Below are 24,678 nucleotides of genomic sequence, written 5' to 3' on the forward strand. Positions count from 1 at the left end.
CTTGTATCCAGTTAAGAGGGCCTATCTATGCTTAGGAAAGAACCAAAACAACAGATATTTCACTATTTAGTCCAGTTTGGGGAATTAACAATAGTACTGGACATCATTCTTCTGTTACTAATGCAACCGGCAAAGTAAGAACAAAAAAGGAAATTAAACAAGAATAACACGGAAGAAAAAAATGGCAAGTGTGTTTCCTTTAAATAGGATTAACATTTTAGAAAAACATGTTGGTATTAATCATCATTAGTAAATTCTGAAAGCAAATGTAAAGAAGATCAGAAGGACAAGTTTATCAAGTAAAAATACAGGTATTAGTAAATTCTGGAGAAACCTCAAAAGAAAGAAACATTAGCAATGAGAGCACACAGAGAGCACTTGCAAAGACAGAGAGAGAGAGTGGGGACTGGTTTCGGGGGAGATATAAATGGAGACAAACACAGAACATGAAGCAGGTAAGGCACTGAAATATGTTTGCTGATTATGTACAGATGAATACAAAACCTAAAAAACAGTTTAAAAATGAGCCCATGAATTTTTAAATTCTAGAAAAACATACACCAAACAGCAAGAGGTATTTCTGGGGAAGGTTAGGGTACACTTTGTAAGGGTATTAATTTTCTTTCTTTTGTACATACTGTAATTTTCAAAAATCATTACAAGAGTAAAGGTCCTTCTTTTTTAAAAGGAAAGAACTGCAAAAATGCCTAGATACACAAAGATAGATGCAATGCTCATTCTAAGAAATATCATAAACAACATAAATGTCCCTCCATGAGATAATATGTTACAGAGCTGCTTATTGAGAAAGTGGCTACAATCATAAGTGAAAAATTCAGGACATAAAAAACACCATATACTGCTGCTGCTGCTGCTGCTAAGTCGCTTCAGTCGTGTCCGACTCTGTGCGACCCCATAGACGGCAGCCCACCAGGCTCCCCCGTCCCTGGGATTCTCCAGGCAAGAACACTGGAGTGGGTTGCCATTTCCTTCTCCAATGCATGAAAGTGAAAAGTCAAAGTGAAGTCGCTCAGTCATGTTCGACTCTTAGCGACCCCATATACTACTACTCCAACAATTTTCAAAATATAAGCATTCAAAAAAGACTGAAAGCATTCTTACTTTAGTTAAAAGGAAAAAAAAAAGGGACTGAAAGGAAGCACTTTTAAAACATTAATAATGGTAACCACTCTTAACAGGAAGGGAGATTAGGGTCTGATCCCTGGGTTGGGAAGACCCTCTGGAGGGCATGGCAACAGACTCCAGTATTCTTGCCTGGAGAATCCCATGGGCAGAGAAGCCTGGTGGGCTACAGTGTCAAACACAGACTAATGCAACTTAGAGCACACGCACACAATTGGGCGATGGGACTGCTGGCCATCTTAAATTTTTATCTTTTGCATCCCCTGTTTTGTTCCAAGTTTTCTAAAATTATGATAATTTTTACAACAGGAGAATTTAAAAAAAAAAAAAAAGAAAGGACTGGAATGGAGACAGGGCAGGAAGAGAGAAGAAGCAGAATGAAGACAAATATGAAAAGGCAAAGAGAAACAAAGAAGAGGGAAAAAAAACTTGAAACAAGATATTCAAGTACAAAATCACTGCTTAGTTTCACTTTTCATACCAGGAAATTAAAGTTTTTTAATCTGGTTGTCAGTAAGATTTCAGTGAGAATAGTACCTTACTGGGAAGGTTGGTTTTGCCTATGTGACTCTGGACAACATGACATAATCACTTTGCACTCCCAATTTCCACAACTAGAATAGTATCTCTGAAACATGAGAATTGTTATAACTCCTTTACAGTTAAAAAAAAAAGTCTCATGGACCTTTAAATTATTTTAATTACAAGTTAATTTAATTTGTACCAAGTATAGCCTAAATATAAATAAATTCTTAAAGATACTTATACAATCAAGACCAAATCAAACTGATGATAATAAAACAAATATAATGGGACATATTAAATATTTTATTGCAATTAATGTTGGGTTTGATGATAGATATGACATCATGTATAGTTCTCAATCTTTTCCTGTATTTTTTTTTTAACTTCAATCCAATCACTCATAAAATGCACACAGAACTTTTTAGGAATCCTGTTGTTAACTTTGAAAAACTAGATCTCTCACTTAACCAAACTGCCGAGAACAATTCTTGAAGTTTTACACGTGGTTTACATGTGGTTCAAACGTTAGCTCCAAAGTTTAATTTGGAGTGACCAAGACACTTCTTTCTGGACCTCAGTTCTCTCACCTGCAAAATAGTGAGTAGAATGCTCTCATGGAAGATCTTTGCAAAGTATAAAGAATAAACAAACATGCTACATGTTTTAGTTATAATTTAACCAACACGAGAAGACGGAGAAAAACTGAAAGGAAAAAATGAAAATCTCCAACCCAGTCTACATCCCTAATCTGGCTTCACTCATTCCCTTACCCAACCTGGACTTCATGGTCAGTTAACCATTTCAGTAATGCACCTAAAACCATGCTAGTATCCTTTGCCCTCTTGACTTCTCTTTTAAATTCGCAGTGAATAATACCCACTTTTGGAATTCACTCAATTCTAGGTGCTCAGTCTCTAGACAAATTCACAGCTGCTCAACAATCTCCTGGTTAACCTACTCCAATTCCCCATTTTTCCACAGTAACAAGACCAAATCTTCTCCATACTCAAGATCCCCACCCCCAGCCCCACTCAGCACATGACCTTGTTCCTCCTCACTGAGGATATTTAATGAATGAGTTTCAGTCCCAATGCATTCGGTTAATTGCTGACAAACCTTACAGATGCTTCCTATGGATTATTACCCACAATTGATCCCCTTCTCGAAGGCCTGCATTATCTCAACTAGAAATTAAGATGGTCTAAACATTCTCTGTGCCTCCATTCTAATTCCAATTTATCTTATTCAGCACTGTAAGATTAAAGTTCACTTCTAAACTCTATTCTCTGCTTAAAAGTTATTCCTCAGCTAAATATTAAAACAATCGACAACATGATCCAAACAAACTTTTCCTATTCATTTTCTAAAACTGGTACCTGTCCCAGGAAAATTAAATTCTTTAACATTTTCTGAAGCACACATTCCTTTCCTTATAGTTACTATCTAGGCACTTTCTCCCTGCCTGCCTTGTCAATATATCCATCAAAATCATTCTAGACAGCAATATGCAGTACATATCAAATATTTAAAAACATTCAATGCCACAAACATCGTAATTCCTTTTCCAAGAACTTATCCTATGAAATAAATGGACACAAAATAAAAAAAAATAAAGTCTATATTAAGGACTATTTAATGGTAAATATTTAGAAACATTTCCATGAATTTCACAATGCATCAACAGCATGTGTATACTTTTTATAGACAAATTATTATTTACAGATATATACCAATATGTTAACAATGCTTATTGCTGCTGCTGCTGCTGCTGCTGCTAAGTCACTTCAGTTGTGTCCAACTCTGTGCAACCCCACAGACGGCAGCCCATGAGGCTCCCCCATCCCTGGGATTCTCCAGGCAAGAACACTGGAGTGGGTTGCCATTTTCTTCTCCAATGCATCAAAGTGAAAAGTGAAAGTGAAGTTGTGAAGTCGCTCAGTTGTGTCTGACTCTTAGCGACCCCATGGACTGTAGCCCACCAGGCTCCTCCAGTCATGGGATTTTCCGGGCAAGAGTACTGGAGTGGGGTGCCACTGCCTTCTCCAGCTTATTGCTAGGTAATAGTATTAAAACACGATTTTTTTTTTCCCTGAGTTTTCCTGTACAGTTTGAAGTTTTTACTACATGCTTCAACTTCCCACTGAGTTTTAAGTATCATCCAGGCAAAAAGATGGAAAGGGTATTCTACTCAAATTCATTTATTATTTATTTATGTAAGTACTACTGCTTAAAGAAGAGTTAACGGTCCTTGGAGTGCACAAGAGATAATACATTAGCATTATGAAAGCCAAAAATAAGCAGGCAATGTAAAAAAGGAAGCTATAAATCAGGTCTTATAAAGGAGCCCTATTTGGCACCCAAAGTTATTTGGTCTTGGCATTATCCCACAGAGGATGAAGAGCCACTTAAACAAGAGGAAGATATGTTCAGATTTTCATTTTCTATTATATATAGAGCATTTTGAAGAACAGATAAAACGGAGGAGTGGCATTAAGAATGAAAGCAGGGAAAACAGGAAACCTACTGCAATCGTCTTAGAAAGAGATAAGGAGGGCATGAACTACAGCAGTGATATTAAAAATGTGGAAATAGGCAGTAAAACTGACACAATTGTGTTTGGCTGGATCTGATGAGACAGTCATAAACTTTTGGCGTAAACAATAGGTTATTAACAAAAAATGGGAGGGGGGACCAGAAGACAAAAATAAGTAGTCTGAAAAAAAAAAGTAAAGATTTATCTTCTTGAAATAAAATTTGTCATACATCAGCTGACATATGCAGACTTCTCACTGCACAAAATGAAAAGTCTGCAAACTACTTAGCTTAACACTGAAGGTTTTCCATGGAAAGACTGACACTTTATCTCCCTCCACTTCACTAACTCATTCTCATTCTCACCCCTGTGCCTTTGCTTATGCCATTTTCCTGCCAGGAATGCCCTTTTCTTCCCTCAATCTCATTTCCCTGCTCTATTCTTCCTCTCTGTCTCACTCTTCAAGAAAATACCAATTCTTAGTGTCTTTAACTTGTAATTCATCTCTTATGTAAAATTAAAAATGATACTGATTTCATAACAAGCTTACAATGAATGTATCTCCATAATGGATTTTGCCTAGCCTAAAGAAAAGAGAGTAAATAACTCACCAATCCAGCAACGCCACAGGATGAGAGATTCAAAAAGGTACTGAAATATCATTAAATGCCAGAACTTTGTTTCGTCCCATACAGTTTTTCTGCCCTCCTCGCTCTATTAGGCCAGACTTTCACTACTTCGTACTCTCAATGTACCTAATTCTAGCAGCTACTTTTATTTCTTTCTACTTTACTATTTAACTTATACAGACCACACAATCAAAATTCCAATACCTAATGGTCTTGGTTTTAACAAGTCATATCTAAAATAAAAATTGCTTCTGAGGGAGAATCTAGAATAACCCAAGAGAAAAGTAAGTTTTACTACCCGTACATTTTGCTAAAAGGACATTCTTATTTTCTGGTTCTCCATTACATTCTGAAGACTTGAAATTGCCAAAAAACTTCCATCACTGTAATGATCATCTCAGTGTAATTTTCAACTAAATGTAACACATAACGGCAAAATATTAGAACTGGGACTCTTGCCATCAATGAAATTACTAGTCATGTGAAACAGAATACTCTTATTAAAGCATGGGACAATATGAGGAATATTTTAACAATGTGGGACAACAGAAAAGATAGTAACATAGCTGCAGAGCTGTACAAAATTAATTACAAATTACAAGACTGTAAATGATATACCAACCCAAAGGAAAAGATCACTTTTTTTAAGGTAAGGAATGGAGAAAATAAGAGGAAAAAAATTTGAAAAGAATTTTAAGTCAAACCTTTTGATCACAGAGAGGAAGGTCTGGTGAACTGAAGTTCCTAACATTTGTTGTACACTACCCTGCACTATTAAATATTTCAAGTTGCATAATGTTTTACATTTGAAGTTTATAAAAATAATCCTTAACGTAGAGCTAAGACAAGTATAAACTAATTGTGAACCTCTTAAGAAGAAAATAAAGAGTACCTACAAGGAAGAAATATGCAGAAATTTCTCTTACCTTGAATATACCAACCCAATCTTTTGGATGTGGATGGATATATGGAGTTAAAGTATAATGACATTCTAAGTGTGCATTAGGAAGATAACTCTTGGCCACATTTTGAAAGATGACATGGGCAAAGTTGGAAGTCTGCAATGGAACTTCTTGAAAGGATGTCATTGTGAATCTGAAACAAGTAAATTATAGATATTTAATGATACCAACTAAGAAAAAACTCATACCTTGAGAAAATATATAGCTTTAAAAGTAAATTACATGGATATTCTCAGAATTATTGAAAAGACATACTTCTTAAATACTGGAACTCCTTTAGATATGATTAAATATAAAAACACAAACTGGGAAGTAATTAATTTACAAAATGGTTCAGAAAGTTCGAGTTAAAAAAACTTAAAAACCAAACTTTCAACTCTCCTGCAAAGCCCAGCCCTCTGCTTCTCTTGCAAACCAAAAGCCGTGTTTCTATGCTCAACGTCTGAACTTGCATCACTTTCCTCCCTAATCCGACCTATTGCATCCCTCCACACTAGGTTCTAGGCTCCTATAACCTAGAGCCTAGTTAACCTCTCTGTCATGCATTCCTGATCCACATTCACAATCTCCAGCTTTTCTGAACCCCGGCTACATATTAGAATCATTAGGGAGTCTTAGAAAAAGACAATGACTTTTTGGGACCTGGGCACTGCATGCAAGTGTATGTATACACATTCTTTTTTAAGCCTCCCAAAGTAATCTTAATCCTATATACAGCCAGCACAGAGGAATACTATTTAGACTATGACTCAAACCATCAATTTAAGTCTCCATTAGCAGCTCTCACAGATTCCCAGACCTGGGCTATCTTCTTGGGCTTCTGGTAAACACTTGTTCAAATCTCTCAGATGATGTAAAAATCTCAGTTGGTCTACTTGGAATAGTTGAGCCTATTTGTTCATCTCTACCTATACTAATTCTACCCTTTCATTCTATCTTGATTCCAGCATTATTGTATCCTTTCCATATAGTTACTGATTAAAAACACATGTATTTTTAAATATATAGTGTCAATGAAAAACATACTGTTGAGAATCTATTATAGATTCAGTAAGTGCTCACTAACAGCACTTGCTAGCAGATGAATGGTGAAAGTGGCCTATAAAAATCTTCAAAACCTAAATGTTTTCCATATTATTTGCTCTACTTTTGAAAAAATGATACAATTCACTCAAAAAAATCTATCTCTACAGTGTGTCACAGACTCACTTCAGTCACTGTTTCTACAGTACCACATAGGAAGCAATACCACTGACACAATGGCACTTGCTTCTGAGTCATCAAAACAAGAATCTCTGTAATAATGGGAAAAACCAGGTTAAGGCATTTGCTAACCAAATTATTCTAATTTACTTCACCAATCCATGAAGTTTCTACAGAAGTAACACTAATCACTTTTTTTTTTTTTTTGGCCACACTGCGAGGCTTGCAGGATCTTAGTTCTCAGACCAGGGACTAAACCTGGCCAAGGCAGTTAAAGCATTAGGGTCCTTACCAGTAGACTACCAGCAAATTCTCAACACTACTCACATTTTAACAATTACTAAGAAGTCTATTTCTAGGAAGATCTAAGATAATATGCTTTTCCACGTTTCTTTTGTTCATCTGAAATACTAAAGCTAATCTTTAAAATTCTGAAATAACACTTCAGAAAACGCCCAATTTTCCTTTTGTCTCTTCTCTTCTTCTGTTATGGTCAAGATACTGCTTTGTACTTATAGGATATACAATATACTGGACATCCCACAAAGAGACTGTCATTCGTGAACCTGAAAGCCACTGTGGTAGAATACCAGGCTGGATGCCTATCAGCCTCTCCCACCTGAGGTTTGCCAGGATTCTAAGAGAACGCATTCAGTAGTAAACTTCCTGTATCTCTGCACTAACAAAAAGGCTTTATTACCAACAACTCTACTTCACAGACTTAACAGTCAATAGTCTCCAGCTGACAACCTAAAGTCTTCAGGAAAATGAAAAGGTAGCACAACGCTAGAAACTTCCTAAAATAAGTGTTCATTACTGAACTAGTCTGAGCAAACCTGGGCCCAAAGGGATGTCATGATGTTAATGAAACCACTAATAATAATCTCCTTTCAAGTTTAGTGGCTTCCTTAAAACAAACAAACAAAAAACCTTTGATTCCAGTTTTGAAAAAATGTTCACTACTTGTTATAAAAAACCCATAAGACTACAGCTAAATTAACTGAACCAAACTCTTTTAGATACAACTACCAAAACTGAGACAAGTGAATCAGTAATGTTTTTCTATGAAGAAAGTGAGTATTTAAATTTCTCTGAGGAAGATACTCTGCAAGAAGAAAACAAAGTTAGCTTAGGGTGAGTTTCCCATGTTGTACATTAAAAGTAATTTAAGAATGAAACTTTTTTCATAAAACTTAAATATGTTCCTAAAGTAAACTAAATCAACAAAGCAGTATATGTTATACAACAAGGTAGTGGAGGTTAAACTTTTGTTTAACCTCAATTACAAGAGCGTTTAAAAATCAATACTTAGACTTTTACTTCATGAAAAGTTTTAAGATATAAAATAACATAAAGGTATATACACATATGTGGGCGTCCCAGGTGCCTCAGTGGTAAAGAATCCGCCTGCCAAAGGAGACACGGGTTCGATCTCTGGGTCAGGAAGATCCCCTGGAGAAGGAAATGGCAACCCACTCCAGTATTCTTGCCTGGAAAATTCCACGGACAAAGGAGCCTGGTCTTTAACAGTCCATGGGACCACAAAAGAGTCAGACTCAACTTAGCAACTAAAACAATACACATATGTGTTTGTGTATGTATATGCTTATAAATGTATCAAAAGGGACTAAAAAGCACACACTACAGTCTTTACTCATGAGTTACTTGTGAAAAGAGGACTTAATAGAACTTCAATTTTTAACTCAATTGACTGAATTTTTACCAGTATATTTAATGTACTATTTTTATTATTTTAAATAAACACATTAACAAGAAATTTCATTTTTAAACTCTCTCCCCAAAATTCAAGTTTTTAATACAAAACTCTATCAGATATTAAATATATTCATGATGCTTATAAATCTTTAGAGTAAGATAATTTGCAATTATCCCATTAATAACCTTCGTTAATCTCTCTCCCAACACTAACCTCTTTAAACATTTCAATCTGACTATAACTACAGGAATATTTTTACAAAAGTCACTTCATTCTCATTACTTTTTAAAATTAATTTAATTCCAATATAACTTCTACTCATAAAAAAGTTAACAAGGATAAATGTTATCTGAATGTAACTACAACATGAATCGATCCATTTTAAACAGTAAAATGTCTAATTCCCATACAGTTTTTGTTTCATTCTTCACACAGATAAGAAACGGAGTGAAAAGATGGTAAATCTTTTAAAATCGTTAAAATTCACTGAGAATGTTAATACATCACAGTGATTCACAGGCACACACAGAGACCCACATATACAGACCCACACACGATCCAGTGGGGAAGTAATGTGCAAAGTCACTGCATCACCTTGTGGTAGTGTTTGGGAAGTGTAGCTTCACTGATAGCATGAGAAAAAGAACAAACTCAGCCTCAGCTGGAGAGAGGAAATACAATGCCTACCACAAAAGTAGGAGTAGCTTTACCATATCAAATTTCATTTCCCATTCTCTATAAAGTACGCCTCTAGAAACATGGCAAGCAAAAAATAAACCAAACCGGACTTACCAAGAACAAGAGTAAGGGGGACAGAAAGAGCAAAGCGGATCAACTGTATGCTGGCGGATGGAAACTATATTTTTGATGGTAAACATACTGTAGTATATACAGAATTAGAAATATGTTATACACATGAAACTAATGTAATAAACCAATGTTACATAAGTAAAAAAAAAAAATACATGAGAACAGTTCAAAAAAAGAAAAAAGACATATCTGGCTGGGAAACAAAGTCTGAAATACCTTTACATGCTATCTGTAGTGCCCTTTTCCCTATTTTCCACTTTATTCCCTAACATCTCTAGGGTTCCTTTTAAGTGTTATGCTGTGAACTTAACTCTGTTGAGTCTTTGGTCTAAAATCCAATTTTTGTTATTTTTGAGGACTCATCAATATCTAAGGAATAATAGACAATATGCAGTGGGCCCTCAGGTAAGTAGCTAAAATAAATTGAGGGCGGGGGAATATGAGTGTTATCTTCTTCCTCTTGGAACTTTTTCAAGCCCAAGCCTGATCTGGCTTTTCTGGTAGCATTTTTCCAGTGACTTCTGATACTCATTTTACTTAACTAGCCCAAAATGTGTAAACCTTAATCAAATAAAGTGGGAAGTTGACCATACTAAGAACTTCTGTGCATTAAATGTACAGAAAATTAAACTTTCTAATTTGGATATTTTATATAATTTGCTAATTCTAACACTTAGAATTCAAAAAGAAATAAGATAATTTTATTCTAGGTGATACTAGTATTATAGTGATTTTATTTTTTTCAAAGTCCTTACCAGTTAAAGATGATAAATAATAGGTGAAATATCCTGATGTCCAAGATTTCCCTTAAAAAACTCCAGGGGTGATAAACCAAGATTAGCAAAATAGTGAGTCCTTAAACTCTTCTCTTTTTGGGTATTTTGAAAATTTCCATAATAAAAGTTAGTAAATCCAAAGTAGACAAAGACTAGTAATAAAAACTCACATATGACCTCTTGCAATACAAACACATTACACACAGTAGTTGAAATACTTATTAAAATTTTTTTTTAATTTTCAGTTAATTATATATGATCTTTCAAACTTATCTCCAAACAGTTCGGGAAGAAGCTGAGTATCTGAAGGGAAAAACTACAGCTAATATTCTAATTGCTTCCAATTACTCACATTTCAGCTTAATGACTGTATCAGCTGGCTTACAGACCAGAAAAGAATTATCAGCGATCTTTCTGGAAGGCAGAAGCAAATCCACCAATTTGTCAGTTTACACATTTAACAGTCCTCCCAATCTCCAGAACTCTTACAGCTGAGTACCACTACTCATTACACTCAGCCAGGTGTCATGCACACCACTTAATTTTGTTTTAAATGGTGGTTTCTAAAAAGCTGTGAAACTGCCTTTTTATTAAATTAGAGGGGAGGGAATCTTTACCTTCCTGTAAGGGTTTGAGACAAACTAAACTTTAAAAGGCCATATAGCCAAAATTTTACTTAGTAATATCGAAATTCCAAAAGAATGTAATCCAATAAACTTCATATGTGAGGCAATGCCCCCAAAACAGTAAAAAGGGAACATGGTTAAGACCTTTCAAAAATATTTAACAAAACAGTAAAAAGGGAACATGGTTAAGACCTTTCAAAAATATTTAACATCATTAAAAAAAGGTCGAAACTTAGAATTCCAAAGTACCTGTTATTTTAAGTAAAGGATATTTACCAGTTTATTCTACGCAAATAGCTGCAGCCATAATTGTATAAACAAGGGTGTGCAATTTAACAATGGAATGACTAGAAAACGTAATTAAGTATTCTTTCAAGAAATCAACTTTATCCTTGATAAGAACAAAACGAAGGCCCCTTTCCATACCTGAACAGCACTCCAAGGGTAATTAGCCCACTTTGTTTTTAGATTTACATGTTACTCTAATAATCTCTTTTCACGCTTTTGGAATTGGGCTCCAAAACTACAATTAGTAATTCCGGCATGCAGCTATTCTACAACTAGCGAGAGTTGAAAACTTAAGACGTTTTCCTGTCCCTGACAGAAAAGTGATTCATAACTACTTTGTAAAACCTAAAATATATGTAGAAAGTCAAATGTCACGGCGTTCTCAAACAAAATGATTACCAATAAGGTAATATGTTTATCAGGACACATACATGCATACTAATCTCTTAGCAAGTGAAAGTGAAAGTGAAGTCGCTCAGTCGTGTCCGACTCTTTGCGACCCCATAGCCTAGTAGCCTACCAGGCTCCTTCCTCCATGGGATTCTCCAGGCAAGAGTGCTGGAGTGGGTTGCCATTTCCTTCTCCAGGGGATCTTCCGGACCCAGGGATCGAACCCAGGTCTCCTGCATTCCAGGCAGACGGTTTAACCTCTGAGCCACCAGGGAAGCAAACATTCCCCAAAATGACGCGCTCCTGTCGGGACTTGTCCCCAGCCTGCGGGCCTCCGGGATGTTGGGAGTGTTGTGAAATCAGGACAAGTTGCCTAAGTAAAGACAAACATGACTCTTCTCGGAAAATTTAAGATCCCTTCGAGCACAAAGCGTGACAGTCATTTATTTATAAGCAGACAAGAAAAGCGTTCACTAACTCTACAACCCAGGTGACGTTAGAGATCGAGCACAAACAGCTAACTCCGCCTACGGCCCGCGGCGCACGGAGTCCCCGCCTCCTAATCTACTGGCGACTCAAACCAAAACACGGGTTTCACTCCGCACGGGCAAACCTCAGCGTCCCATTTCGACCCGACCTAGGTGTTTTCCTAAGCTTACCTACCCTAGCAACCCAGACAGTACCCATGAAGCACTCACCCTAGAGTAGAGCCTCTGCCAAAGCACTTTCTTTTCCGGGGGTCTCTGGCTACTCGTCCCCAACCAAAGGGCCCACATCCCACACGGCTCCCCTAAATCGCCAAGGCCTATCCCAGGGCCTCCCCGCCGTGTGGGACGGCCCCCGGTCGCTTTTTCCAACTCCTTTGCTAACCAAAGTTGTCCACACTCCCGTCACAATCACAGTCCGGGAGGAAAGGTTTGTCCTCGGGAAGGAAAGCATCGTCATTCGGCAGCATCGTCACCACGGAGACCATTCCCTAGACTCCAGAACTGAGGGGCGTATCACGAGCCCCGACAGAGCTCCAGGGGACGTCCACACCACACACGGCGCTGGGGCGGAATGGGGGAGGCGCTTACCGAGTGAGGAACTCTCGGGAAGAGGAGAGTGTTAAAGAAGTTTCCGAGCTTCAGCCGCCATCAGCCGCCGAACCTCTTCCGCCACCACAGCCTCCCTCTACCGACCGGCTACACCTCCCCACACGGCCAAAAGCCGGTGAAACGTCACTTCCTCCCCTGGACCCGCCCCTTCCGCCGCTGACGTCGCGAGGAGTCGTTCGGGCCTAACCGCTGAAATGTCAATCTGGTCGCACCCGGCAGTTAACCGCCCTAGTTGCGGACAGTAGGTTCCTGGACCCTAGCAAACCCGAAGCGGCCTGTTCCCTGGGCTCTGCTAGTCCTCTGCTTTCTTCCGCTTCGCCGCTTTCTCTCAGATACCTGTGGCAACCAAACAGGATCCGTTTAGATAGTGCATTTTTGACGTTTTAATTATTATTTTAATTGAAAAGTAACTTACGAGTTAAGTGGAAAGGGTAGCCCAGAGATATAGGGGCTGGTACCATATCATTGCCTGGATGTTTATAAATCTAAGCGAACCCAGTTATTCTGTGGCTCGGAAAGTAGACAATCGTAGAAGCAAAGGAGGACCACGCGCTTGGGGCTGCTGCAGCCCCTCACTCCTGGGCACTTTCCCAACCCCCGGTGGTAGACTAGTCCGGTGCTTACTTAACTAAGGAATTTTGTTCTCTGTGAAATCTCGGTTTCTCCTAGGAGATTTTCAGTTCTAGTGCTCTATGATTCTATTTCCTCTTGTTCCAGCAGTGACCTAGTTCTATGAGTTAACTGCTTTTGTTACCTGTTATTCTGTGTGCGTGAATATAGGTTGCCCTGTATTCTCTGTTCAGTTGTAATTTCTAAAGTCACTTTGTTATATAGCTTACCGCCTTAAGAGTATTCAGTTAAATCCTAACTCCACGGAAGCAAGTACATTCTGTTCTAATTCCTTATATTCCTGCATTGCTGTAAAGCTCTTGATAAAATTTGCAACATCACCATGAAGAAGGGATGGTAAATGAGATCAAGTCAAATGTTGAAGCATCTCCTAAATTGAGAAGATACAAAATTCTCTTCAGTATACTATACTTCCACATACTTAAGATAATGTCTAATTATCTGCTGACTGATTTGTTTCCTATATATTGAAATCTTTGAACTTATTTCAGAAGAATGAGTACCAGTCTCATTTTGCAGATGAAAATGATGTGATAATGTCAGTATTCACTGGCATTACTCGTAGCAACCTTCTAGTAGTAGTCTGTGTCTCTTAAGAAATGTAAAAAATAATTTTAAAGAAATGTAAATACAGCAGTGAACTTTATAAATGTAATTTTTCAGAAGTATCACTCTTCATATTTTTTAATCGTGTGACTTATTTGCATGTATTACCACCAATTTTCAGTTAATGAAATCAGAAAAACAGTATGCCCACCTTTAATAAAAGCCATATTGGAATGTACATTTTCTGTGCATATTTTTAATTTGTTATTTTTAATAACTTCTTCAATTTTTAAACCTTATTTTCCCCTTGAAGGTATTAGTTCAGCAACTTTAACTTGCTTTAATCCCTTGAATAATGATCCCATGAATTTTAAGACAGTGTTTCTCCCAGCAGGATAAATATATGTCCCTTCAGTATTTAATTGAATTTTTAAAACTTAGCCTATTGTATGTATAACAGTGTACAAGGGATATAAGGGATATATGGATCCACAATCTGTTCATAAAAGGATTTGGGCTAGATGGAGTTCAGAATTCAGAATTTTTCAGATTTTAGAGAAGTGTACCTATATTACATAATATCCCATAAGGCATGGGCAGCGATCTATAATCAAGTTAATTTTTTTTCACAACAAATTATGAATATGACACCACTAAGTAGGAAAATTTACTAGTGTGTGAGATGAGTGCAATCGTGCAGTAGTTTTGAGATTGGAATGAAAACTGACCTTTTCCAGTCCCATGGCCACTGCTGAGTTTTCCAAATGTGCTGGCATATTGAGTGCAGCACTTTCATAGCATCATCTTTCAGGATTTGAAAGAGCTCAACTGGAATTCCATCACCTCCACTAGCTTTGTTCGTAGTGATGCTTTCTAAGGCCCACTTGACTTCACATTCCAGGATGTCTGGCTCTAGCATCGAGATTATCTTGGTCATGAAGCTCTTTTTTGTACAATTCTTCTGTGTATTCTTGCCACCTCTTCCTAATATCTTCTGCTTCTGTTAGGTCCATACCATTTCTGTCCTTTATCAAGCCCATCTTTGCATGAAATATTCCCTTGGTATCTCTAATTTTCTTGAAGAGATCTCTAGTCTTTCCCATTCTGTTGTTTTCCTCTATTTCTTTGCATTGATCACTGAGGAAGGCTTTCTTATCTCTTCTTGCTATTCTTTGGAACTCTGCATTCAGATGCTTAGATCTTTCCATTTCTCCTTTGCTTTTCACTTCTCTTCTTTTCACAGCTATTTGAAAGGCCTCCCTGGACAGCGATTTTGCTTTTTTGCATTTCTTTTCCATGGGGATGGTCTTCATCCCTGTCTCCTGTACAATGACACAAACCTCATTCCATACTTCATCAGGCACTCTATCTATCAGATCTAGGCCCTTAAATCTATTTCTCACTTCCACTGTATAATCATAAGGGATTTGATTTAGGTCATCTCTGAATGGTCTAGTGGTTTTCCCTACTTTCTTCAATTTAAGTCTGAATTTGGCAATAAGGAGCTCATGATCTGAGCCCACAGTCAGCTCCCAGTCTTGTTTTTGCTGACTATAGAGCTTTTCCATCTTTGGCTGCAAAGAATATAATCAGTCTGATTTTGGTGTTGACCATCTGGTGATGTCCATGTGTAGAGTCTTCTCTTGTGTTGGAAGAGGGTGTTTGCTATGACCAGTGCTTTCTCTTGGTGAAACTCTATTAGCCTTTGCCCTGCTTCATTCCGTGTTCCAAGGCCAAATTTGCCTGTTACTCCAGGTGTTTCTTGACATCCTACTTTTGCATTCCAGTCCCCTATAATGAAAAGGACATCTTTTGGGGGTGTTGATTCTAAAAGGTCTTTTAACTCTTCATAGAACCGTTCAGCTTCTTCAGCATTACTGGTTGGAGGCAAACTGGTTTTAGAAAAGGCAGAGGAACCAGAGATCAAATTGCCAACATCTGCTGGATCATGTAAAAAGCAAGAGAGTGCCAAAAAAAACATCTATTTCTGCTTTATTGACTATGCCAAAGCCTTGACTGTGTGGATCACAATAAACTGTGGAAAATTCTGAAACAGATGGGATACCAGACCACCTGACTTGCCTCTTGAGAAACCTATATGCAGGTCAGGAAGCAACAGTTAGAACTGGACATGGAACAACAGACTGGTTCCAAATAGGAAAAAGAGTACATCAAGGCTGTATACTGTCACCCTGCTTATTTAATTTATATGCAGAGTACATCATGAGAAATGCTGGGCTGGAGGAAGTACAAGCTGGAACCAAGATTGCCAGGTGAAATATCAATAACCTCAGATATGCAGATGACACCACCCTTATGGGAGAAAGTGAAGAGGAACTAAAAAGCCTCTTGATGAAAGTGAAAGAGGAGAGTGAAAAGACTGGCTTAAAGCTCAACATTCAGAAAACTAAGATCATGGCATCTGGTCCCATCACTTCATGGGAAATAGATGGGGAAATAGTGGAAATAGTGTCAGACTTTATTTTGGGGGGCTCCAAAATCACTACAGATGGTGACTGCAGCCATGAAATTAAAAGACGCTTACTCCTTGGAAGGAGAGTTATGACCAACCTAGAAAGCATATTAAAAAGCAGAGACATTATTTGCCAACAAAGGTCTGTCTAGTCAAGGCTATGGTTTTTCCAGTGGTCATGTATGGATGTGAGAGTTGGACTGTAAAGAAAGCTGAGCACTGAAGAATTGATGCTTTTGAAGTGTGGTGTTGGAGAAGACTCTTGAGAGTCCCTTGGACTGCAAGGAGATCCAACCAGTCTATTCTAAAGGAGATCAGTCCTGCGTGTTCTTTGGAAGGAATGATGCTGAAGCTGAAACTGCAGTACTTTGGCCACCTCATGCGAAGAGTTGACTCATTGGAAAAGACTCTGATGCTGGGAGGGATTGGGGGCAGGAGGAGAAGGGGACAACAGAGAATGAGATGGCTGGATGGAATCACCAACTCGATGCACATGAGTTTGAGTGAACTCCGGGAGTTGGTGATAGACAGGGAGGCCTGGCGTGCTGCGGTTCATGGGGTCGCAAAGAGTTGGACACGACTGAGCGACTGAACTGAAGTAGGAAAATATATTGTATAGTCTTCAGATCAGGTTTTGCCACTTTGCCATCATGAGTTCAAGTCAAGTTTTATTGACAAATGAATTCAGGTTAGGATACCCTTTTTATACTTTTGCCACCAAATGTTAAGAAAACATTTGATTTTCAAAGCAAAGAGCTTTCCAAAAAGGATTACAAAATAGTGAATGAGGGATTGTAAACCTATTCAAAGAACTATTGGAAAGAAACTCCCTCAGCACCCCATGATGTTTCTGGAATACTTACAATTTCAAGCACTTTTAAAGCAGTAGTGCTAACCTAGCACTAACCACCTAACCTGTGTTTTGATTAGGAAATATCTAAAGACACTGTTCCTCTATTAGAACTTATGATAGCAAAGGGAAGAAAATAAATCCATGAAAATGTAGATGTCAAAAGTATAAAATATAGTATAAAAACGTATAAAATAAGATATTCAGAGTTGTTAGAACTCATTAGAGGCTTGGGTAAACAGTACACTGCTCCTGGTAGAGATAGGCCTAGACTATTAAGTACGGTTTTGTTGAAGACATGGAAGAAAACTTCAAGTCAGGATATAAGAGCCTGGGCAGAGGAGTCAGGTAGGGAGAGGATTGTTCACAAATCATAATAATTACTGTCTGTGGGACACACAGTGCTTCCCAGTCACTGCATAGGTCCTTAGGTTGTCTCCATTCCTCACAGCAACCCTGTAAATTTTTATCCTCATTTTGCAGGGGAATATGGCTTCAGGAAAGTTAAATAACTTGTCCAAATCCCCAAAAGGGCAAACCCTTTTTACCCTGAATTCAAATTTATCACTCCCAAAGTTTCTGCATGTCCCACCACACCAGGATGCTTCTTGATAAGTGCTTTTTGGTCATTTACTATGTGCTCTTGGTTATGCTATTACTACATACTCTGAGGAAAGCAAAGAATAATCCACAGTTTCTTCCCTAAAGCTGTTTTAAATCTAGTCAAGATATTATAAGATGGGACAGCAAAGTGTTAGATATATAGGAAATGGACTCCTAGAAGTAAAGTGGAAAGAAAGATTGGTAATTATTATTGCTATTATTTGGCTAAAAAAACTGGACTCTAAGCTCTGAAAGCGGAGAAGGCAATGGCACCCCACTGCAGTACTCTTGCCTGGCAAATCCCGTGGACGGAGGAGCCTGGTAGGCTGCAGTCCATGGGGTCACACAGAGTCGGACACGACTGAGCGACTTCACTTTCACTTTTCACTTTCATGCATTGGAGAAGGAAATGGCACCCCACTCCAGTGTTCTTGCCTGGAGAATCCCCGGGATGGGGGAGCCTGGTGGGCTGCTGTCTATATGGTCGCACAGAGTCAGACACGACTGAAGCGACTTAGCAGCAGCAGCAGCAGCAGAGTCGGACACGACTGAAGTGACTTAGCAGCAAGCTCTGAAAGAGTAACAGGATCTGAAAGGGCTTACGTAGACAGAATAATTAAAAGGCCACAAATGAAGAGCATCTCTGGAGGTCCAGTGGTTAAGAATTTGCCTGCCAATGCGGAGGACATGGGTTTGATCCCTGCTCCGGGAAGATTCCACACACCTACGTGCCATAACTACTGTAACCCAAGCACCCCAGAGTCCATGCTCCACAAAAAGAGAAATCAGTACAATGTGAGGTCTGTGCACTGCAACCAGAGAGTAGCCCCAGCTCCGGGAAACTAGAGAAAGCCCATGCACAGCAACAAAAACCCAGCACAGCCATAAAAATAAAGAAATAAATCTTTTTTTTTAATCTAAAAATGGGAACAAATGGAACAGTTAGGTGGTACAATATGGATTGAAAATTAGAAACGAATAAATTCACATAGGCGTGTTATAGAAGTGTCATTATTGGTTTTGAAAGCATGTAAAATGAATTGTCTTCATCTTTTGAAACAATGGCTTACATTGGTATTAAAGGTACCCATTGCTAAACACTATCCTTTCCTTAAAAAACTGATAGATATGTAAACCTTTGTTTAAAAAAGTGCTTTTAAAGACAAGATTTGAACAATGATAGATTTTGGATAAACAGAAAATTCAAACACTCTAAAGTAGCGTGGTGTACTTCCTCTTACCCTATGCTAGGAGATAGTTGATATTCTCTCACTCCTTATAGTTTGCCTATCATTACTCTCCCAAATGTTTCTATAAAACTTTGGTCCTTTGAGTTGCATACCAACCAGTTAAACTCCCTCTCCCCGTGTTGTTGCTGTTGTCTGCTTGAAACAGGAGGGAATGGGGCAAGGCATAACCTTTGAAAGCATGACATAGCCCAAGGACACAACATAAACTGAGCAGAATCAAATGGGTCCAAGATGATAGACAAGCCAACGTCGACCTGACCTTGAATCTCAAAATATGCTCATTGTAACACATCAGCAAGCTAAGTGATACACCCAGAGGTGCCATGACAGTTCCAAGACTCACCATCAAAGATCAAAAAGTCAGCTGTGACTCAGTTCCTGGAAATCTCTTCCTCGCCCTAAAAATGTTTGGAAAAATCCTCCTACTCATTAGCCTATGAAATTACCCAGCCTACAAAAGTGAACCCCACCACATGTAGAGGCTGCACTGGCCTTCAGCAATGGCCCACACTGTCTGTGGAGTGTATGTCTCTCTGAGTAAACCCACATCTTACCTAATACTTTGTCTCTCATTGAATTCTTTCTGCAACGAGACATCAAGAACCAGGGCTTCATTATGTCATGCAAGTGTATGTTCCTCGGTTCTTTGTCTCGTCACAACAAATATTTGGAGCAACGGACATTAGAGCCCTCAGCGGGTCACAGCTCTCGGGTCTTGGACAAACTGTGTTGTAGCTCTTAGGCAAATCAATGTTACAGCTCTGTTTTATTTAGAAGATAGCAGGAGAATCCATCCTCGAAGCATGGGGGCATGCCAACCCAAAGATTTGAAGGGAAGAGAATAGAGGAGCACGTGGGAGAGGGGGAGAGAGAGAGGGAGAGAGAGAGAAAGAGCGCACGCATGCAGGAGAGGAAGAGAGAGAGAGAGCACACACGCGGGGGGAGAGAGAGAGAGAGCACACGCACGTGGGAGAGAGAGAGAGAGAGCACACTCACGCGGGAGAGAAAGAGAGAGAGCGCGCGCTTTGGCTCCTCCTTTTATATGTTTTTGCCTCCACCTGGGCCTGCCCTATGCAAATTGGGCTTAGCCAGGAGTGCTGTTTGTTCTACCTGAAGTCTTCACTCTGGTCCTCGGACCTTCCTTTGACCTTCCTTGTTTTTTAGCCACCGCCATTTTGGACTCTGTTTCCCTATTCTACCTACCTAACAATTAGGTCCTAAAACAAGGTCGGTCATCTCAGTTAGAAGACCTGAGTTGGAAGAACTCAATTTTGACTGGGTTCAACATCCAGCCACATGAGTTCAACTCCCAAGCAGGGTTTTTGGCTGGGCCCCAGTCCTGGTGGTTCAGATGGTAAAGAATACGCCTGCAATGCAGGAGACCCAGGTTCAATCCATGGGTTGGGAAGATCCCTGGAGAAGGGAATAGCAACCCATTCTAATGTTCTTGCCTGAAGAATTAAATGGACAGAGGAGCCTGGCAGGCTACAGTCCATGGGGTCACATAGAGTTGGACACTACTGAGTGACTAACACACAGTCCTACCACATTAGTTCAAGTCGCAATCTGAGGTAAACGGTTTCATCAGTTCAGTTCAGTTCAGTTGCTCAATCATGTCCTACTTTTTACAACCCCATGGACTGCAGCACGCCAGGCTTCCCTGTCCATCACCAACTACCAGAGCCTATTCAAACTCATGTCCATTCAGTCAGTGATGCCATCCAACCAACTCATTCTCTGTCATCCCCTTCTCCTCCTGCCTTCAATCTTTCCCAGAATCAGGGTCTTTTCCAATGAGTCAGATCTTTGCATCAGGTGGCCAAAGTACTAGAGTTTCAGCTTCAACATCGGTTCTTCCAATGAATATTCAGGATTGATTTGCTTTAGGATGGACTGGTTGGATCTCCTTGCAGTCTGAGAGACTCTCAAGAGTCTTCTCCAACACCACAGTTCAAAAGCATCAATTCTTTGGCGCTCAGCTGTTTTTATACTCCAACTCTCACATCCATATATTACTACTGGAAAAACCATAGCCTTGACTAGATGGACCTTTGTTGGCAAAGTAATATCTCTACTTTTTAATATGCTGTCTGCTAAGTCACTTCAATTGTGTCCGACTCTGTGCGACCCCAGAGACGGCAGCCCACCAGATTCCCCCATCCTTGGGATTCTCCAGGCAAGAACACTGGAGTGGGTTGCCGTTTCCTTCTCCAGTGCATCAAAGTGAAAAGTGAAAATGAAGTTGCTCAGTCGTGTCCCACTAGGTTGGTCATAACTTATCTTCCAAGGAGTAAGCGTCTTTTAATTTCATGACTACAGTCACCATCTGCAGTGATTTTGGAGCCCCCCCAAAATAAAGTCTGTCAGTGTTTCCATTGTTTCCCCATCTATTTGCCATGAAGTGATGGGACCAGATGCCATGATCTTAGATTTCTAAATGTTGAGCTTTAAGCCAACTTTTTCACTCTCCTCTTTCACTTTCAAGAGGCTTTTTAGTTCTTCACTTTCTGCCATAAGAGTGGTGTCATCTGCATATCTGAGGTTATTGATATTTCTCCTGGCAATCTTGATTCCAGCTTGTACTTCATCCAGCCCAGCGTTTCTCATGATGTACTCTGCATATAAGTTAAATAAGCAGGGTGACAGTATACAGCCTTGACGTACTCCTTTTCCTATTTGGAACCAGTCTGTTGTTCCATGTCCAGTTCTAACTGTTGCTTCCTGACCAGCGTATAGATTCCTCAGGAGGCAGGTCAGGTGGTCTGATATTCCCATCTCTTTCAGAATTTTCCACAGTTTGTTTTGATCCATACAAAGGCTTTGGCATAGTCAATAAAGCAGAAATATATGTTTTTCTGGAACTCTCTTGCTTTTTTGAGATCCAGCAGATACTGGCAATTTGATTTCTGGTTCCTCTGCCTTTTCTAAATCCAGCTTGAACATCTGGAAATTCACGGTTCACATACTGTTGAAGCCTGGCTTGGAGAATTTTGAGCATTACTTTACTAGCATGTGAGATGAGTGCAATTGTGCGGTAGTTTGAGCATTCTTTGGCACTGCCTTTCTTTGGGATTGGAATGAAAACTGACCTTTTCCAGTCCTGTGGCCACTGCTGAGTTTTCCAAATGTGCTGGCATATTGAGTGCAGCACTTTCATAGCATCATCTTTTAGGATTTGAAATACCTCAACTGGAATTCCATCACCTCCACTAGCTTTGTTCATAGTGATGCCTCCTAAGGCCCACTTGACTTCACATTCCAGGATGTCTGACTCTAGGAGAGTGGTCACAGAATTGTGATTATCTGGGTCATGAAGATCTTTTTTGTATAGTTCTTCTGTGTATTCTTGCCACCTCTTCTTAATATCTTCTGCTTCTGTTAGGTCCATACAATTTCTGTCCTATATTGTGCCCATCCTTGCATGAAATGTTCCCATGGTATCTCTAATTTTCTTGAAGAGATCTCTAATCTTTCTCATTCTATTGTTTTCCTCTATTTCTTTGCATTGATCACTGAGGAAGGTTTTCTTATCTCTCCTTGCTATTCTTTAGAACTCTGCGTCCAAAAGGGTATATCTTTCCTTTCCTCTTTTGCTCTTCGCTTCTCTTCTTTTCACAGTTGGAGTGGCACCTGCGTGGCACTGGAATGGCCATGAGGAGATACCCCACATCCAAGGTGAGAGAAACCCCAGCAATATGGTAGGCGCTAGAGCGGCGGCTACACTTCACTGGAGCGGCTGTGAGGAGATACCCCATGCCGAGGGGCAAAGGGGAAGCCCCAGCAAGACAGTAGGAGGGGCGAATTCTCCTTTAGAATTAAACCCCATTCCCGCCAGAGAGGTCAGAGGACTCAAACAAACCTTGTGCGCACGAGGACCTAGAGACCCCACAGAAGCTGAGACAGAACTGTGTTTGAGTGTCTCCTGTGGAGGTATGGGTCAGCAGTGGACTGCCACAGGGGCAGGGGCTCTGGGTGTAGCAGACTTGGGTATGGCAAAGCCCTCTTGGAGGAGGTCGCCATTAACCCCACCACAGAGCTGCCAGAACTTACACAGGATTGGGAAATAGACTCTTGGAGGACATAAACAGAACCTTGTGTTCACCAGGACCCAGGAGAAAGGAGCAGCGACCCCACAAGAGTATGACCCATACTTGCCTGGGAGTCTCCAGCAGAGGGGTGGGTCGGTGGTGGCCTGCTGCAGAGTTGGGGCCAGTGAGTGTAGCGGTACATGCATGGGATCTTTTGAAAGAGGTTGCCATTATCTTCATCACCTCCACCATAGTTTGGCCCCAGTAAATAGCAGGAAGGGAACACAACTGCACCCATCAACAGAAAATTGGATTAAAAATTTACTGAGCATGGCCCCGCCATCAGAACAAGACCCAGTCTCCCCCTCAGTGAATCTCTCCCATCAGGAAGCTTCCATAAGCCTCTTATCCTTCTCCATCAGAGGGCAGACAGACTGAAAACCACAATCACAGAAAACTAACCAATCTGATCACATGGACCAGAGCCTTGTCCAACTCAATGAAACTATGAGCCATGCCGTATAGGGCCACCCAAGACAGATGGATGGAGAGTTCTGACAAACTGTGGTCCACTGGAGAAGAGAATGGCAAACCACTTCAGAAGTGCAAACGGTTTCATGCTGATCTCCAAGACACTCCACCTCATTCATTGAACATTGTTACCAAGAGCATAGCCTCCCTTTCTATTCCAAGCCCCTCAGTGTTTATTTGGATGACATTAAAATTAAAAGGGTAATATCGTGACCTTAAAATTTCTTGAATCCCTCATCTCCAATAATCTCCTCCACTCTAGTCCAGATACCTATTTCCATGCTCATAACTTGGGCCTTATCATCACCCATTCTTTCACCTTCATGATCAAGCATCCTGCTCTCTGATGACAACTTCCTATTCCTCTAACTTGCTTATACAAATATAGCCACTATAACTATTTTTCAAAGACCTCAGGATCTCTTTATGCTTTCTCCTTTTAATACTTCCCTCATTATCCAACTCAGAGTCCATGGACTATCATTTCATTAACATTTTTTCCAATACTCTAAATGCCCTTGATTTTTCATCTTGCAGATTTAAGAGTAATTTCCCCAAACAAACACACTTACAGACTCTGTGGTCATCATATGCTTTACCACTAAAAGTTTTGTCTGGGAATACTAAGGAAAACCTTTGAAGTTAAAATTGAGTGTTTTGAGAAGTTTCTTGTGCTATCAAAAAGAGAAACTATGTAATTTGTGATATTGAGAAACTATATAATTTATGATATTAAGGAACAGAGCCTGCAGAGGTTTGTACTTTAGTAAGACCTTTGCCCCATCTGGTTCCTAACAGTATTCTTTGTTCCCTGTGCAACAGAGAGGTAACTGTTATGTAAATAATCTCTAACCTTTCTTCCTTATCTTACTCAGAAAAGGAATTGTCAGTACAATACTTTGAATTCTTAAGATACTTATGTCAACAAGGTCCATTTCTCTGTGTTTTTCATCACATACCTTTATTTTTTGAGTCACTTTACATAGCAATGATAATTAAAATCAATAAAGTTATTTTATTAATTATTAGTTATTTACTAATTAATAAAATGTTACTAAGGCCATCTTC

At 39.5% G+C, this 24,678-nt stretch overlaps 1 protein-coding gene across 1 annotated transcript in view; it reads right to left on the reverse strand.

Moving 5' to 3' along the window:
• The window catches only part of TAX1BP1 (Tax1 binding protein 1), a 91,048-nt gene extending 78,224 nt beyond the window's left edge, over nucleotides 1-12,824 (reverse strand). Inside the window, exons 1-2 of the mRNA XM_040259719.1 lie at nucleotides 12,679-12,824; nucleotides 5,757-5,925 (exon numbers count right to left, since the gene is read on the reverse strand). Of these exons, the coding sequence (XP_040115653.1) occupies nucleotides 5,757-5,918 (162 nt within the window). The 5' untranslated portion in view covers nucleotides 5,919-5,925; nucleotides 12,679-12,824. The remainder of the gene's footprint in view (nucleotides 1-5,756; nucleotides 5,926-12,678) is intronic.
• Nucleotides 12,825-24,678: the final 11,854 nt, after the last annotated feature.

Source organism: Oryx dammah, unplaced genomic scaffold (genome assembly GCF_014754425.2).
Source record: "Oryx dammah isolate SB20612 unplaced genomic scaffold, SCBI_Odam_1.1 HiC_scaffold_18, whole genome shotgun sequence".
NCBI lineage: Eukaryota > Metazoa > Chordata > Mammalia > Artiodactyla > Bovidae > Oryx > Oryx dammah.